The 19135-nt window shown below is 37.5% G+C and overlaps 1 protein-coding gene across 3 annotated transcripts; it reads left to right on the top strand.

Annotated features, from left to right (window-relative positions):
* Window positions 1–10046: 10046 nt before the first annotated feature.
* ostn (osteocrin) lies at window positions 10047–18981 on the top strand. 3 transcript variants are annotated; one of them, XM_036558481.1, is made up of 5 exons: window positions 10047–10520; window positions 12714–12812; window positions 14572–14792; window positions 18159–18261; window positions 18467–18981. In XM_036558481.1, the coding sequence occupies exons 2-4, from the start codon at window positions 12714–12716 to the stop codon at window positions 18241–18243; spliced, it is 405 nt and encodes a 134-aa protein (XP_036414374.1). In that variant the 5' UTR covers window positions 10047–10520; the 3' UTR covers window positions 18244–18261; window positions 18467–18981. The 3 variants fall into 3 exon arrangements, with proteins under 3 accessions (XP_036414374.1, XP_036414365.1, XP_036414357.1); XM_036558472.1 differs by having other exon boundaries at window positions 10047–10445; window positions 18159–18274; XM_036558464.1 differs by having other exon boundaries at window positions 10047–10445.
* The last annotated feature ends 154 nt before the right edge of the window (window positions 18982–19135 follow it).

The following is a 19135-nucleotide window of genomic DNA, read 5'->3' on the forward strand; positions in this document are numbered from 1 at the left end:
GTAAAAAAGGATTTGTGCAAGGCTCTGTGGAGTTCTTACATACAGTTATTTTCAGTGGTCAAATGTAAAGAGGTTAGGTAACATAGTGGGTTATGTTGCAGTCCTGTATGTTGCAGATAGGCCTACCTTTGGGGAACACTGCCAATAACAAAAGTTGAGAAATACAACACTATAAACCTAGAAGAAATTTTACATGTCCAGAATAATGAAGAGCAGAGCTGACTGAAAAAGCTGTAAAACATCAAGAAAAGAGTCATAATACAATTAATATTCTGAATGCTTGGTATTTTAGAAGTGGTAAACAAATCTCAAGGCAGACAGCTTGACAAAAAATTAAATAGATAATTGCAGTATATTATTTATCTCTTAATAACTTATTGTTGTTCCAAGATATAAATGGACACTATGCATAATTGTATATGAAATAAAATTCCCAAAAGTGATTCCAAAGTTTTGAATGGTTTTGTGTGTGTGTGTGTGTGTGTGTGCGTGCATCATAGGTGTATTTGACAGTAGTCCATGTTTCACACACTTCCTAAATGATGGCCTGTCACAGTAGCTGTTTACAGCCAATGGTAAAAGGATGCTGGCGGCTGCCCTCCGGCCTGGCTCTCTTTGCAATGCAAATTGTCACAGCCAGTTAAGGGACAAAAGGAAACTGCTTCTCAGGACATTCACACTTGACGCACATGTTGATCTTTCACACACGTGAATATATCACACACACAAAATAATAATACAGCCACAACAACCAACATTACAACTACATCAGGCCAAAAGAACATCAGTACAAGTCCAATAAAAATTCTTTTATTAAAGGAATATTCCAATATTTTTTAACCTAATCTCTGTCTGTCCCATCTGTAGCATGCTTACCATTACAGACAATAAAAATCCATAAAAATCCTGTCGTCTGGACCCATCGCTGGATTCTCATATATAGCAGAAGCCAATAGGCAGGTGTTTTACCAAGTACAAAGAAATGTTTAGAAATTAATATTCATGGTAATCAGCCTTATGCTGATGCTACTGACAGAGATTAGGTTGAAAAATGCTGCGGTATTACATTAATGAACACCTTAAACATTAAATGTTACAGTGCAGATAATTACTTGAATCCCATTCAGTGTATTTTTTAAATAAAATTGAAATAATTGTATTGTGCTTAAATGTTTGCTTAGATTTCATGATGTGCTGAACTGAGGTCAGAAATCTGTATTGCTCACATATCCCTACAGTGACACATATGTACAGTCATATATACATAAGCATCTTTTATTCTGCACATATTCTGCTCTTTGACTAGTTCCTCAGTAGCCACACATCTGGCAGTTTAACCATGGTTTTGCTCAGGGAGTCCCACTGGCTTTCTGGGAAAGAGGAAGCGTTGCTGTTTTCTTTCTCACTCGGTGTCCAGTGCTTGTTTATCCAGTAATAAGTGCAATCACACGGCTCAGTGGATATGAGGAGCCTCCGAGCCTACCTCTCTCCCTCTCTCCAGTCTGTAACCCGAGGCACTGTACTGGCTCCACTGTACAGTCTAAATTTGGGGAAACTTTAGATTTGGCCCAGTGCTTAGCATACAAACCCCAATTTCCTCCCAGAGAGGGTGAGAATGAGAGGAGGATAGAGAGCGAGAGGTTGGACGGGGGATGTTTATGCTAAACTGGGGTAAACCAACACTGGTTTCCATGGTGAATGCTCCAATGACCATCTGAAGTCACCCCCTTTCCTTCTCTTTCTCCTTTCTGTGCAACCAGGTCAATTTACGGTCTTCAAGTCATGTGGAGAGAACGATTACAGGTAAAAAGTGGAAAAAAGTGTTTCACACAGTTCCTCTCTCTCTCCACAATGGAGAAAGTGATGCTATGATGGACAGGCTGAGATGTAGCAGGTGTGGGACTGACAAACACGTTGAGTGCACACTTCAACAAATTTGTGCCTTATTGTCACTTAATGTCACTGGAGAAATATAAACGTGTTCAGTGCATGACTCAGTATGATGACAAAGCGGAGAGGTTGACAGTAAGTGGGTCAGGTAGAGGCTCAGGAGACTTCCAGACAGCACTGAGACTTTATAGGGTGTGGCGTTATTGGGTTACATTATGGGAAGATACGAGACTAAGCCATGTCAAACTCCAGTCCAAACAGTTTAAAGCTGCCCCTCACTTACAGCGTGTTTTAATCATCAGGTCATTATCAGACCTTCACGAACACATTCAGGTATGATGAAGCAGAGAAAAGTCTAAACAGCACTGTTCAGCACAGTTATGTAACCTACCAGGAACTAAATTGAACCATTTTAAGAGCAAGTTTATTATTCAGTTATTAATTTTAAACACACAGTCATCTTATTTTCTTAATTTGTTTATACAAATTGTGGGGCAAGCATGAATTTATCATTGACCAGAGGCATACTTGGTAAGTTTTACCAGGAATGGCAGGAAATCTTGGATGTGTGGCATGTTCATAAGAATTTATATAGTGAACAACCCTCTGACAACTGAGCTAAAAAAATACAACCCAGCAACCAACATATATATGTAATGTAAAGTTAATGTATAGTTTATCTTTTCTGTCCAAATTGAGTTTGGAAAATAGCAGCTTCACACTTAAATTCAACTGCACTGAATTTAATAACTGAACTCCCAAGTGTGTGCAAGTCAGAAGTAATAGTTCACATTACATAAGTTATATTGCATATAACATAGGCTGTATTAGAACCGAAAGACTTTTATATGCTAGTCCTGTGATACAGGAAATAACATTTTGGGTAGGCCTGTGAATAAATGAACAGACCCCCTGGGGCCACCTGCCAACAATTGCCTGACTATTCACATCCACTAAAAAGCTAGCTTTACATAAACCCACCAACACTGCAACACCCTTCACTATATGTGCCACAGGAACAACCTTTGTCAACTGACATTGACCTTGATATTTTAACATAGCCATTTTAGCTGTTGCAGTAAAAGAGTACTGTAAGTACCAAATTGTAGGCTTAGGCTTAATCTGTGTCTGGGAAGCTGGCTCATAATGTATTTTCCATCAAGTAAGGCTATAAATGAAAAATAAATAAATAAATAAAATAATAAATAAAATAAAATTATATATATATATATATATATATATGTGTGTGTGTGTGTGTGTGTGTGTGTGTGTGTGTGTGTGTGTGTGTGTGTACATTTAATTCCATAATTTAGGTGTATGAAATTGAACAGTAGTTCTCCACATGGTCTGGTGTGCAAGCTGAAAATGAATTAATAATCCCACAGAACTATGGCCTAAAACACTAAGAAGCATTATAACCTTCATAGCACTACACTGCTATAGAGTCAAACTGCTGAAAATAGTTAACAAGTTTGAGACAAGTTTGAGACAGTACTGATCTGGAATCAGGCCTTAGAGAAGCAGCAAGCACAAATTCTGCAGTTTCTCTTATGACATGTCTGATTAGAGCACAAGCTTGGGCAGGAGTGTAAATCACTCTTACACATGGGCTCTTCTCACACAGCCTCAGAAAAACACACATGGTTTTTCTCTCAGTGGCTAAACTAACAGGCTGAGGAAGGCTTCTTGCTGTATCTGCAGACTGAAACAAAAGAGCCCTCTTTCTCTCCTCTTCTCTGCCCTCTCACTCTGCTTCTGCTCTCTCCGGACTTCTAATCTGATCAGGTTTCCCTGCACAGCTGCGCTCTTGTACTGGCCCAACACTCATTAATTTTACTCTTTCTCTGTTCCTCTCTCTGTGTGTCTCTTTTCTCTCTTTCTCAGCACTGAAGGCAAGCATTGCTGGGAAATCAGAATTACTGCCTTGATGCCCTTCTGTCCGAGATTTTTCTGAGTCATGTTTGAAGCCACAGGATACTTCATGTCATGCCTCAGATACTCCAATATGATAAAATTCACCAAATGTTCAATAATGGTTTCAGTAGCAATAAACAGCAATCAACAATTCTTCCACTAAATGTAGTTCTGTAACAGTAGGCTATGGTTGACAAGCAACATAAGATTATGAGTATTATTATCTTTTTAATGGTTTGGCACATTAATACAACATTCAATTGATGGGTGCAGTCATATGTATGTATTTTGTTTACAGCAGCTACATACATATGTGTTGTTACATCTGTGATGCTGAACATAACAAGTGCCAAGAATCATAGAAAATATTTCAAAAAACAAAATTTTAAAAGAAACATACATGTTCTCTTATTGGCTGAAGGCATGAGGGTTAGGCAAGTTTCAAGCAGGCCAATTTAAATGTTCTGGGCCTATTTTTGGTAGACCTGCTCCAAGTAAGCTAAACATTATTTAGCTCATTGTGTTTAGCTTACTGTATTTTTTTAACATTCATTTCTAAGATAAAAAGAGCAATGTTAAGTTCAGATTTCTTAATTTCCTCTGACAAGGTAGTCAGGTTAAAAAAATACTGTACGGTGCTCACATTTGTGATTAAAACATTTAGTATAAAGATAAATGCACTCATGTGCATGCCATCATTTGTATTGTTTCATTAAAGTTTGCTAGAAGAGCTTGTGTACAAGAAGGCAAGTCCTCCACAGTATAATCCCAATGGAAAATATGTCTTTCTTAAGAATGTCTTAGGTGAAATAAAGCAGATCACGGAATTATTTCCCTAAGTCCCCTTTAAGACAAAAAAAATGAGATTAAAAAAACATTTCATTGTACGATGTTCTGCAGATGAAAGTAAACCATACAGTCTCCTTCTACACTGATAGAATCACTGAAATCACTGTTATCCTTCTTGTGGCTTATTCATTTATATCAGAGTGAACGTTAGTCAAGTAGGACAAAGGGTAAAGTGGGACACTTAAGCTTAATCCTCTATACGCCCATGCATTATACCTTACCAAAAATCATTACTCCTATGAATGTTCATCCTGTGGAAGTAAGGTGTTAAATTGTTGGGGTTCTATGTTTATAATGTCACCTCTGGGACAAAGGCATAGTCTATTTTCAAAACCAGAATCATCAAAATTAATGATAAGTAAAATGTCATAGCAGTATGCAACAAGGTATAGGGCTTGATTTAAGATTTGTAAATGTTACACTTATGAGAGTGGAATGTAAAAATGCATCTAGAAATTATTTTTAATGTTATTATTATTAGCAATTTTTCTTTAAGCAATAACACATTGACAAAGTGGAAGAGGGTGTTATTGGTAAACTGGGACAGCCACTATGGAGGCTTATTGATTATAACTATCATAAGTAAGTACTCACCAATAGAAATTATCCACACCACCAGAAAGAGATTCAGAGGTTTGTTTTCTGAAACAAATAACCTGCTTGGTTTTTCAAAAGCCGTAAAGAAGGCTGGACCGTTTTTGGCCACTTTGACAGTAAAGGTGTCACCTGAAAAATTGTGGTCAGCAGAGGTTCTAAGAAGGGTCATCCTGTCTGTGTTTGTGTCATTTGTTTTTTGCTTTCAAATAGTGTAAGGGACATTTTAAGCTTTATAAAGTTTTCATGGTATATACGACATAGGGATCCTGCATTCACACTTTAGCAGTATTCACCATACTTCATTTAACATATAATATAGAATTAGATGAATTCATAAGAGGTTGCTTTAACTCCTGCCATAGTTGAGAATTTGTAAAGTGTAATGTGATTACTCCTGAGCAGCTCATCTGAACACAGGTGCTTGGAGGTAGTCTAGACCTATGAGTCACCGCTAATAGTTTTTAAAGCTGGATTTATAATGTTTAAAGCTGAGTTTATATCTGAAGGAGTGTTTCCGGCTGCCCGATCAAGCCTAACCTGTAAAAGTTAATGGCCTGCCTGCAGGAAGCTAAACATAGATGGTGTTTTGATTACATGAAAATTGACATTTCAAAAGAGATTAGGATCAGACCACTAAAACAACAGAGCAGAGAGCCGAGGGGCAGGGGCCAGCTGAAGGCTACCTTTGCAGAGCTGGCACTACACGGAACAGCAATTACATGCACTCACATGCGGACATATGTCCCTCTTAATTTTTCCACTGTGTAAATTCATTTGTGTCATCATACATGGGTGTGTCCATTTTGAGAAATTTTAGGGCAATCCCTCTTCCAAACTTGCCTCTTCTACACTTCCGTGAAAAACTTTTGATTGGAATAGTACCTTCACATTATTTGGAGATTTTTAAAACTTTAATGAGGTTCTTCATACTTACACATCTCATTTACAAGAACAGTTAACAGTTCTTTAAAGAGCCATCCACTAAAATGTTCTTTAGGGAACCAAAATATGATGGACCCCTTTTGACACCTTTTTTATATAGAGAGTGTCCTCCCTCTCACATTTGACCCTGTGACCTTGCCTTCATTGAGCTCTCAGGAGTCCTTCCCTAGCAAAAGCAGGTGGGACAGATGACTTCATCTTGCGGAGATGGTCCCATTAACGACAGACGAACCAGGCTAAGGGATCCAGAGCTTTGGCCATTTTCTTCCCACATTATTCTTACATTACTGTGATATTACTGTGCTATTTGTGCTGTCATTATTAACACAGGTGTATTTTCCCAATGAGCAAATCTTCCGGCACACTGCATGGACACTCTTTGGGCCAAAGTCAAAACTAGGAGGACACGAAACCAAGAACCTTTTGTACATATTTCCACTTTAAATTTACACACATAATGTGTATTGACTTTGTACTTATAAGTATGCACAAAAATGTGTACTGAAATAATACTGCCAAAACAATGTTCTCATGCAAATTACACCTGGTGTCATTATAAAAGATGCTGCCATTGGTTGAGAAGATTTCTTGTGACAAGTAGCAATCACGGTGAAGGTGAAGGAGCTTCCCAAAGTCCTCACCATTATTAAACAACACTTGAAAGGAAAACTACAGAGCAGTAGCAAAGACCTTAAACATCCCTGACAGTACAATCCATGCTCCGCCCACAAGTGTGTTCTTTCCCAGAGACTGTTGCTACGTTAAACAAGCTTTACAGAATGTTGATAAAACTCCCATTCAACATAATTGAGAAAGTGTAGCACATTGTTAAGAAGTAATATGTCTCAGACAACGAAGCTTGACTATGTTCAAAACAATGTTGATGAATTTACCAGCATAATGTTAGACTGATTACACAACAAAAACTACATCCGATCTATTCTAACAGTGAGACCTTTCACACACATATGTAAATACATATCATTCGAAATTAAGAACACTCTAAATATACAAATGTTCTCAAAAATGAGCATCATATGCATCATAGTCTCTCTATATATTGAATGGGATTTTTGCCAATTTTCTTTAAAACGTGACTAATCTCACAAAAGTCGTATGAAAGTACTTATTTGTGGGTTTACCATGGACAAGTCAGTTAGAATAAACCAGTGCTATCCAACATAATCTTTCACACACACACACACACACGCACACACACACACACACACACACACACACACATACAGGCTTTGTTTAAAATAACATACATTGTACTATATACTGAATACTGTACAATATCTAGCATGTCATATACTGCATACTTATTACTTTTGGACACAATCAGTATGTGAGCAATATGTAGTAGGCTATTTCGAACAGAGCTAATAACCTCAAGTGGAACCCTAATCAGCTATTTAGTGGTGCATCTGTTTGCGTGTGTATGTCAGATGTATGACAATGAGAGGCTTATTGATTTAACAATAATATATTATTATTTGAATTGAATGGATAATATACAGTTTTGTGTGTATGAGCGCTAATAGACATCTACAGTCCTGATGCACAAAGACTGAGTAGCTGTGAAAATCATTAAGTGTAAGTGATAGCGACTGGGCCAGACATGGACGTTTGCATGACCATCTCTTAAAAGAGTGTCACCATGGAGATACCTCTGACAGCATGGCATTAAATATGAAGATATAATAGACAGGCCTCATCTGTATGCACACACACACACACACACATGCACCCAAATGTCCACTAACCTGAACCTTAAGCACCTTAACAGTCCATATAGAGAATCTTGCCAACAGATAGACTCAGATAAAACACTCACATGAGTTAAGGAAGATTATATTGAGTCTCGTCGCTATACACACAGATCGGTGCTCACCCTGAGGACCCTGGATAATGGAACATGACAGAGCTTCATTTCCATAAGCACAGAAACAGGCTTCCTCTCTTTCTCTCTAATTTATCTTTTTCACTCAATTGAGTTTTGCCACACACAATCACTTCCTCATGTGTAAACTCATACTCACCTAGTCCTGCATCTAAAAATAAAGCGTGCACATACACACATGCAACCCATCTGACTTTCTAAAACAGCTGTTGAAGCTGTGGGGTTCTCCTCAGGATGGAAAGGCCTGGGGCAGGAGAGAGAGAGAGACAGAGAGAGAGAGAGAGAGAGAAAGAGAGAGAGAGAGAGAGAGAGAGAGAGAGAGAGAGCTACTGTGTCACTCTCTCTTCAGAGTTAAATATAGTGGAGATATAGAGTAAATATAGGCAGGCTGCTGGGGAGCCCCTCATTGATCATCACCACACACACACACACACACAAAGAATGAGAGAGTGAAGAGATCAAGGCAAAGATGATCTGAAATAGTGCTTTGTTAAGCAAACAAAAATGTATCCTACAAATACATGATTTATAAAATCGATAGTTATAGTTTTAAAATCTGATTGGCTGAGCAGTGCCCAAAGCCATTGTAAAATACTTAATGTAGCACATATTATTTTAATTCGCTGAGGTTCATTTATGATATTTGTGTGTATATAATGGCATTCAATGTTTATGTACCAAAAACAGTTATAATTCATTTTTATATAACCATTTTCCAACCTCTCCTTATCCATTAGAATTAAACAGGCTGTTTTTGTTACCATGACTTTAACACTGATATATGTAAATAACCTCTGTCTGGGCTGAAACACTTCTAATAACTTCAGTGTGAATGGACAAGGCTGTCTTGCTATAGACTGAATAGGTGGACATATACTCACCGAGCACTTTGTTAGGGTCACCTATAGGTATACCATGTATACGAACATTAATGGTCAGGACCCCCACAGGACCACCACAGAGCAGATATTATTTGGGAGGTGGATCATTTTCAGCACTGCAGCATTAGTGTATGTTGCACTGGTACAAGAGGATTAGACACAGCAGTACTGCTGGAGTTTTTAAACACGTCAGTGTCACTACTAGACTGAGAGTAGTCCAATAATCAAAAATATCCAGCCAACAGGATCCTATGGGCAGCATCCTGTGACCACTGAAGAAGAATTAGAAGATGACTTCCACAAACTGTGTGGCAACAATGTTACTGTCTCCAACAAGGTGGACCAACAAGTCAGGTGTGTCTAATACAGTGGACAGTAAGTGGACACAGTGTTTAAAAACTACAGCAGCACTGCTGTGTGCCTAATGAAGTGCCCAGTGCAAATGTGTAAGTACATTGTTTTTTGGTATGCCATAATTACACTGACTTCAAAATGAACTGTTATTGCAGCTTAGTTTCCATATACTGATTGTGTAGTGAATAATGAACATTGAAAAATCTTTGATTGTTAATTTGCTTGGCAGCCAAAACCTATTGTTAATGAATAACATTGTTTAGCAGAAAAATTGTTTATTACTGTTAATATTAAATCATTACTTATTGTTTCAGTGTTATTTGTATTTATATGAACATTTTTTGTGTTGTGCACTTAAATACATACTGCTCAGATATTCTAATTTTATTTAAACTAAATCTGTATATCATATACCATATATCATATAGATGTAGAGAAAAGAGGGTATGTCCAAGAGAGACAGAGATTATGAGTTATAGGAGAAATACAGGTCAGAGGTTTACGGACAGTCATCTGACCCCATTTCTCTCTCACTGACACACACAAACACACTCACACACAGAGTGTTCCTTAGTTATTTCTGAGCCTATGTTGCAAGGCCACATTCAGCAAAGGATAGTTTATACATGTATAATCTGATTCAGCAGAATAAGAGAGATAAAACGCCTACATGCACTGTAGAGATAGAAGCACACACACACACACACACACACACACACACACACACACATCGGTTTACGGGTTGCACGTTTCACATCAGTTTGTGGGTAACTGTGTGTGAAGTGTGAACCCATACTACACCCCCACACACACACACCCACACACACAAAGCTGGTCCAGCTGTTCCCTTGGGTTGCCATTAGTAGTTAATAGCATCAGGGATGAAAGTGTCAGAGAGAGAGGCTTTAGGGCGAGCAACAGTGGAAAACCTGCAGAAATGATGTCAGAGTGACCACGTCCACCAATTGGAGAGGAGATTCCCAGTGAGAGCCTATAAAACGGTGAAAGACAACACCAGGAACAAGCAAAGGGAGGGAAACTCTGAATGTGAGAAATTCCAGGAACTTTCACTGTCCGTCCTGTCCTGCGTGGCCACGAAAGAATTGTGACTAAAGGTAAGAGGGGCTGAAGGACTCCGACCTTCTCCAACATCGAAAAAATGCATCTAACACACACAGCGATGAGCCTAGGTGAGCATACAGGTGTTAGGATTATCATACAGGTGTTTGTTTAGAGATGCATTAAGATTGAAGGGAGTAAATGACAATGGCCTTGTGCATTTGCAACATGTCAGTGCATATTAATCAATTCACTTTTACTTAATGGATTTAGAGATATCGAAACAATTAAAAGTATCAAAACAATGTAGAGTATAAAGTCAATGTTGCATAGCTCTGAATGGAGTGTTGAGGTGTGAAAGTGTGTGCAGTATTCATGTCTGGTATGGCCAGAGTGGGAGAGTGTCTTTTGGAGAATGTGCAGAGAGAGAGTTTGTGTGAGATGGCTGGCAACGTTTTATTTTTGGGAACGGAAAATGCTAAAGTTAGCTCATGTTGCTGTACAATGTGTTTAGCCCTGTCACTGGGACAGTAGTAAAGGCTGCATCGTCCACACTCACACTCAAACTCACATCTAAATGCACTCCATTTCTCTTCAATTTCTCTAAAGCTATTTAAGATGAGAGAAGGTGATTGAATCAGATCTAGCAGATAAACTGATAAGAGAATTATTTATTACAATAACAAAAGCTGTCTGTTCATTTCTAAGCAACCTACCCTTTAAAAGACAAATATTGCTAAGACATAAAAGTCTGTATAAACCATGAACAACGTAAAATTATTTTACCTGAAATAAAATGTTTTGGTCTGGAGAAGTGAGTTGCACTGAAACATTCTAAGTAGAGTGAAAACATTATTACATCTAATTGTAAACAGCGATTTCTTATGTTAAGTTTGAAAAAACTTCTAATAAAGAAAGTCTGGATAAAGTTTCGCATCAGTTTGCCATGGTAAATAATGTTAGTTAAATTAATGAAAGTTAATGAGTTAATAAAAAGCATTAAAACTTAAAAATGATATTGTATGCTTAGTCAATGTAATAATGACAGGAGTAAGAGGAGAAATAATAACAGAAGCAGTAAAAGTATTACTAATATTGTTTGTGTTGTTTTTTTTTTTTGCAAGTGTATAATATACATAATAAAATACTTATTCCTAATCAAATTATGAGTAGGTGACTACTTTGCAGAATTGCATGATGCTGGGCTTGAACAGGGACATACAGAAATTAAGTGCAATTCCTAACAGTTGCCAAGAGATGGCAGTAAAAACCTGCTGCAAAGACTGTAAGGAAAAAGCACAAACTTGGACAAAATTACATGAACTGTTTGGCTAAATTGCTTAACAAGATTAACAGCCCATTGCCACACGGTCTGAGGTAAATGTGACTTGGCTTGGCTTTGCCTTGCGTGCGTGTTTCGTGGTTTGTGTTACTAGTGTGGACAGGGACACAAAGGTAAGGGTGCAGCCAGTGGCCCCGCTGCGTCCCTTTGTGTGTTTGGGCTGAGTTCATGTGTTTGTGCAGAGGGTGTGTGTTGGGGTGTGTTCATGCGCTAGAATCATTCTCACACTCTCCTGGCTGCTAGATTACCCTGCCAAGTGTATTTTCACAGATGGAGTCCAGCTAAAGGTAAACACCACTTTGTATCTCAGTAACTCAACACGATTGTGTGTGTGTGTGTGTGTGTGTGTGTGTGTGTGTGTGTGTATGTGTGTGTGTGTGTGTGTGTGTCTGAGAATACATTACAGGGAAGACACAATACACACCATGTGAGGAAGTGGTGTTTATATTTTACAGATTTGTGAATGTCTTGAAACTAGGGCATATATGCAGTATATACAGTATATACAGCAGCTATATTGCACCATTTATCACAATAACATCAACAAACTTATGAAACTACAGAGAAATGAAACTGCATTTTCTGTACTTCATGACTCCGGAAATTTAGTGAAATGGGTTTTTGGTACATAATTTACTTGAATTTTTAGAAATGTACCATTCAGTCCCCAACTCAGCTGCAAAACAGCCTGTTTTTTATGAATTATTGATCAATGATGTCACAAAAATCAGTTATTTACATATGTACACGTTTACATGCTACAGCAGTTTAGCCCTACCCCTTGTATGCTAAAGTCATAAGGAGTATGTCAGCCTAGACTGCTGAGGTGCAATTCAGGTCAGCCAATCAGAACGGAGAATATTTGCATATCAGTCTTAAAAGCACACTAACGAAAATGAAAATGAATTAAAAAATGAATGTAAAAGTGAATTATGACCGTTTTTGCTACACCACACAAACGTTATTTGTGTTTGTGTTGTAGATGCTGGGCTGTAGTTGTGTGCTGCTTTCCTGTCTGCTGACAGTGATGTTGTTCAACTGCAGTGCTGAAAGCCTCCACTTGACCCAGGAAAACCCAGAGGTAAGACAAGGTCATACACACACACACAGACACACACACACATAAAGTCTTGTAAAACTATCTTTGAGGGGTTTTCTCACTGACTCATGTACAGAGTAATGCTATGCCCACACTTGAGCCTAAACTTGACCTTAACCTCTTAACCTCAGTTAAAATTGTAAAACGCACAATTGAACTATATAACAATCATACAGAGTGTATCTGACAGAAGTAAAGACTTGAGATAGCACAAGACATTCTGTGTATTGAACGTGTTGATTCTGGCTGTCTCCAGACACACACACACACACACACACATAAGCTTGATAAGATTAAGTGGAACAAATAGGAGATGATGGCTTGTCATCACTGCCGCTGAAGGCTCTGCAAATATAGTAGGAACCCCTCCAGAATAGCACTGCAAGACACTAGTACTACAGTCTCCTAATGTGCATAGCTATCTGTCTGTCTATTTCATCTAGTCAGCTCTGTCTGTCAGCCTTTCTGTGTATGAAGTTCTGCCTGTTCTGTGTATCTTCTGTACGGACAGTTGCCGGTTTATTACCTACATTAATGGCCATTTTATCAGAAATGCTTACCACCACTCACCAGGTATTATTTATCTCAGTACAGGAGTGACACTGATACGGTACTGAGTGTGGTGCTAGTACAAGTGTATCAAGCAAAACAGCATTGCTGGAGTAGTTATGTGGTCAGAAACTGACTACTGATGAAGGGCTAGAGGATTATGTATGTAAAAGATGAGCTGTATTATGAGCTATATATATATATATATATATATATATATATATATATATATATATATATATATATTAGGGGTGGGAATCTCTAGGCACCTCACGATTCAATTCGATTACGATTCAGAGGGCTGCGATGCGATTATAAAACGATTATCGATGCATCTTGATGCATCTTTTTTTTCTATACATGATTTCTATGTTCTTTTATGTCCAATATCTTTTTATTAATAAAACAAATGGAAGTGATGTAGAAAGTGAACTGGAAGGCTCTCATTCACTGCTCTTGTTTGGAGACGCTGCTGCCGCTCGTCTGCGGTAAAATGCACTGTTAGGGTGAAATAAGATCCAGTGGTAATGAATGACCATGCAGCATATTTTAGCCGTCCTACGCGTTTTCTTCGGTTTTGGTCTCGTGGTAGAGCCGGGGTGGTTTCCTTATAAGTTAAATCTGCAACGAGAGACTGTCAAACACTAAAAAGTTGCGAAGATGAAGTCGCTTCTCTTTCTAATTTTCCCGTTCCACCTTAAATGGTGCCGCATTTACCTTTGGCGCCTCAGTCAGAATTTAAGGTGGAGCGGGAAAGTTCAGCAAGAAGCTGGCGAATGAGAAGCGACTTCAGCCTCGTAGGACAGCCGAAAGCTGAAAGACATTTTACAAGAAACTATTCAAATTTTGAGGAAAAGTTTTCTGGTGGAGATGGAAGAAAAGCATCCATAGCTAAAGCTTAAAGTAGAGTAGAGTAAGTCGTTTTCGTTTATATTGTTTAGTCTATACTAGGACATTAACACATATTGAGACATACTGGACATTAAATGTTGTGGCTCCCAAGGTGGTTTGATTTTTTTGAAAGGTCAAAATGGCTCTTCTTATCATTTGGGTTGTGACTCCTGACCTAACCTGGCTTTTAATGCAGAGGGAGCCGGTCGGACATATATACATATATATATATATATATATATATATATATATATATATATATATATATATATATATTTTCTTTCTCTTTAAATTGTCTTAGTATGTGGAGACTGCTCCAATGGATAACCATGGAGGTCAGCATGGTCCGGTTGTGCAAAAGACTTCAAAGTCAGTCAGTGCTAAACTGCTCCTTCTGGACCAGTTGCTTAACCTGGAGAATGATGTCATTGAGACCAAGAGAAAGAGGAGCTTCTCTGGCTCTAATGCTCCACTGGACCGCCTGTCTATCAGCACCATGGACCCTAAGAGCAACAAGCAGAGGTACAAACAAAGAGACAGACAGATAAATACTATAGACACATAGACATCTAGCAGAAGGATCAGTAAACTTACTGATATAATACCTTGTGGAGGTTATTTTTAGCATAGGTTGAAATGACAAGCTCATGAAATTTCAGTAAAAGGAATCTATAATGGGATAGTGGCTAATTCCTTAGTAGTAATCAATAATTGGATCTTGGCAAATTTCTTGTTTAATAACATCATCGGGCTGATTTATCATAACATTTAGTGCATGCTAATGAATTTGGAATAAAGAAATCAATAATCTAGGCTAACTGACCTATATATGCTCTGCCTTTCATAGCAGCTGTTGTGAAGTTGGACAAGCTTTACAGAATTGTTAAAAAAAAGTTCTTTCAATCGAATGAAAACAGACTGGAGTTTAGAGTTACTGCTAGTTGGAAACAGCAATGTAAATTTGGCTACCATACAAATGTTGGCTTAATTACGCAACAAAAAGGTATCTCCAGTCTATCCTAATCATCAATGTGCATAAAAAATAGAATGTTAAATAGAACTTGAAAAAGGTGGAAATTGCGTTTTGTGGCTACTGTGAAAAAGGGTTAACCGATAACACTCGTTGTTCATGTGACAAGAAATGTTAAATGTGCTAATGGTCTCAGTTTAAGTGACTGTTATGATGATAACTGATGGCTGGCAGTTGGAACTGGCTGTTTGATTCCACTCTTTTGTATGTTTGAGGCATTCCAGAGGCCTAGCAAAATCCTCTTGCCTAATGTAAAATTACACTTTATAATGAACACTGCCCTGCCTTGTCCATCATGCATGGTTTTACCCCAGAGAGATGATGCTAACTGGTGCCTCTAATGAACTGCACTGATAAAGAGTTAAAATATGAACCTGTTTATCTATTTAAGTGAGCTCATCAGGCCAGCCTGTTCATAATCAGTCACTAGGGTATTATAGCAGTGCAGGAACAGAACAAGGATGATTTGCAATTATTATACAATTTTACAAATAATTGTATTAGATCAATTTAAAAATGATGTGACTAAACTAATTTAATCCCCATTTGGTTTCAATTTTCAGTCCAACCTGCTTTTCTAAGTTGAATCCACTGAGAAAACACTATTTATGCACAGATAATTAATTCCATCATATGCATGCATGCAGTCTTAAGTTACATTCATTTTAAAAGGGTACATTTGTTCAACTAAGATTAGGACATTCAGCTTAGGGCTCATTCCCAAACACACATTCCTGGCAAATTTCCAAACTGTTTTTATTCACCAGTGCTCAATTACAGGTAGATTTGGTTGGCTGAGGCTCAAATAAAGACTGTTTTTATTGGCTGAGGTCCATCCATGCTCTGAACGAACTGTGTGTGTGGGTGTCTGAGGTTCACTGAGGCCAAATGAATGTTATGGTTATAGTGTATACAGTGCCTTATATTACTTTAAAGGAATTCATTTGCTAGCCTGATCTATCTACATAAACCCATCCCTGTCTAACTTAACTGGCTTGGTAATACATCAACACTCAAATTTCATTTTGTCCAATTTGTACTTCCTATACAAGTTCTGATAATTCAAAGATTGAAAGATAGGTAGAAATTATTTAGTATAGAGTATTATATTGACAAGTTTGTTATCATTGTCATATCAAAATAACTCAATTTTTTAAAGTTATTATTTATTTATTTTTACACAGTTTGAATGTTCCAACTGCCATTTACATTCTATACATGTTTCATGATAAATGGACCAGAATAAAATGGTGCAACACTACTTAAAAAAAATCTCATTGCATTAACTTTGATTAGATGATGAAAGTTTTTTCTAGTAACACTGTACATGAACTCTGCAACATAATATTGACATAACCATGCCATAAGCATGTCATGGAAGATGTCTTGTGCACGTCTGTGTTGTCATGACAGATTGTTTACAAGTAACCATTACTGTTAATTGTCATGACAGATGTCATAATAAAGTAACTAGAATAACTAGAGGACTCTAAAGTATGCAAAAATTAGCATGTGACATAAGATATCAAACATTATGGCACATGGCAATTACCAGTAATAATAATGAATGAAATGCAATGTACATGCTGTTGACATGAAAACCTCATTCAGTTCAGTGTATGCAACATCACAGCTCTAGTCAATCATCAAAACCATTTACAGTTCGTCTCTTTACAAGAGTCAACCTCTGTGCTGTCACTAAAGAAAAACAGTCCTCATAATAGGAAGGCCTGAGGCATTTCAAAGCACTATCTAAATGATTTTGAGCAGGAGATAAGTTCAGGACAGAGTCCAAGAATAACACCATGAGTACCTCTCCGGGTTTTATCTAATCCCAGTATTTGACTCAGTCAATCATCAGGAACTGTGGAACAGTTTCAGTGAGGTTTGACACTGCTGATAAACACATGAAAGAGCACAAAACTTGTTTAGAGCAAGTTGTGTGGCCCATGGCAATATCGTTCTATAACATAGTCCCTTAGTATGCATACTTGTGCTGTCCTGGGGAAAGATTATCTCCACAAACTTAACGGTAGAGGATATTTTAGTCATGTGGGGGACTGACTGGCATTATCATTTATTATCAATGATATATAATAAATAATATTTAATATTTTGTAATATACAACATTAAATAATACATAGCCCAAAAACATTGTTAAGTATAAATCTAATATTATCTTAGTCCAACTTTTCAATGTAACTTTTTTCTGTCCCTTCTTCTCCAGAAGTCACCACATAAAGTCAGCTGAATTTGAGCAAAACCACAAACATCTTTTAATCTGTAGGTATTTTTTGTATGCGGTAATGACAGAAAAAGTTCCGTTTCCAGTTGCCTCAGATGGAGGCATTACACTCTGCTGGTCTCAAGAACAATGTCCACTTTCAAAAGACTCAAGATAAAATGACGTAGAGATTGAGACAAAGCCAAAGCCATTAATTTAAGATCTCGAGAATGGACTACAGTACAACGCTAATATCAACTCACAACTAAGAGTCCTAAAAGAACTAAAATCCTTACAGAGAGTACTAACTTCTTGAGTAAGTCTTTTAATTTACTATTTTTTTCAGGTTTCTGTGCTCTTACATGACATTAAATCTGACCCTAAAGTGAAAACTCCAAAAAGGTTTCTTTGGAACAATGCCACTTCTGGTTCTCTAAAGAACCTTTTAATGGGTGTTTTTTGAAGAACCATTTTGGATATGTGAATGTTAAAAAGTTTTAAGAATCCTCCACATAACGTTAAATATTCTATATTGTACAGTCCAGCCGAGAACAATTTAGGAACCTTTATTTTTAAAAGCGTTGGGCCACTGAAGCAAAGTAGACTGATCTTTCTACATTTGTCTGTCCACAGGAAGGTGGTGGAGTTGCCGAGGCGAAGGGTCACCATTCCAATCGATCGGATTGGGGTGGGCCGTCTTCCCAATAACCGGGGATAGACTGTATCTTATATATAGGTACCATATATAGGTACACACATTGTATAATGTCCTTTGCATCTAGGCTAGATCTAACACAGGACAGACATTGTACAGATAAGTTATTTAAAGTAATTTCTGGGCTCTATCTTGATGAAGTTGAAGTTCAACAAACAATACTTATTTAGCAAAAAAATGGTTAACAAATACTGATTCTCTGTTACTGGTCTGCTTTTGTCCACAGGGGGTATACTGCAAGTAGAAGACACATGAAAAGCATGCTAGTTTCAACACACAATTGTCACATAACTTTCATTCATTATGTATAACCTCCACAATCCAAAATTGCAATATTGCTACTGTCACTTCACTATAGCTTTCCAATCTTTGACCTTTTCCCAAACCCTGCACTCCATCTATCTCTGATCTTGACCCACATATGTCCTATTTTAATGCAACACTTCATTAAGCATCCAATGCAGTAAGCTCACCTGCACATTAGCCTCAGTATTTTCACTATATGGCACATTCTTACAAAGTTGTTTTAGAAGATGTTTTAGTGTCTTGGCCTCGTTTTGGATGTCAATGGGAGAAATAGCACAACATTATTTACTCATAATGCCTCTGCTTCAGTCCTGCCTGTTACTCATCTTCACTAGTACACACTTGCACACACACCCACACAGAGACACTCTATATTGATTTGACTGAAGGCATTACATGTTATGCCTTAACATTAAACCAGATTAAACATGTAAACTGTCTGGTCTGTTTTTTTGCTTTCAGCTACTGACTTGTACTATTCAGAGGTACATGTTATTTTTTTCAAAAATCAGGAATACTGAAAAATCCATTTTATAAATACTATCTTGTTGATAAGCATAGCAAATTTTACCCTTTTTTACTAGCTCTA

Source organism: Colossoma macropomum, unplaced genomic scaffold (genome assembly GCF_904425465.1).
Source record: "Colossoma macropomum unplaced genomic scaffold, Colossoma_macropomum, whole genome shotgun sequence".
Classification (NCBI taxonomy): Eukaryota; Metazoa; Chordata; class Actinopteri; order Characiformes; family Serrasalmidae; genus Colossoma; species Colossoma macropomum.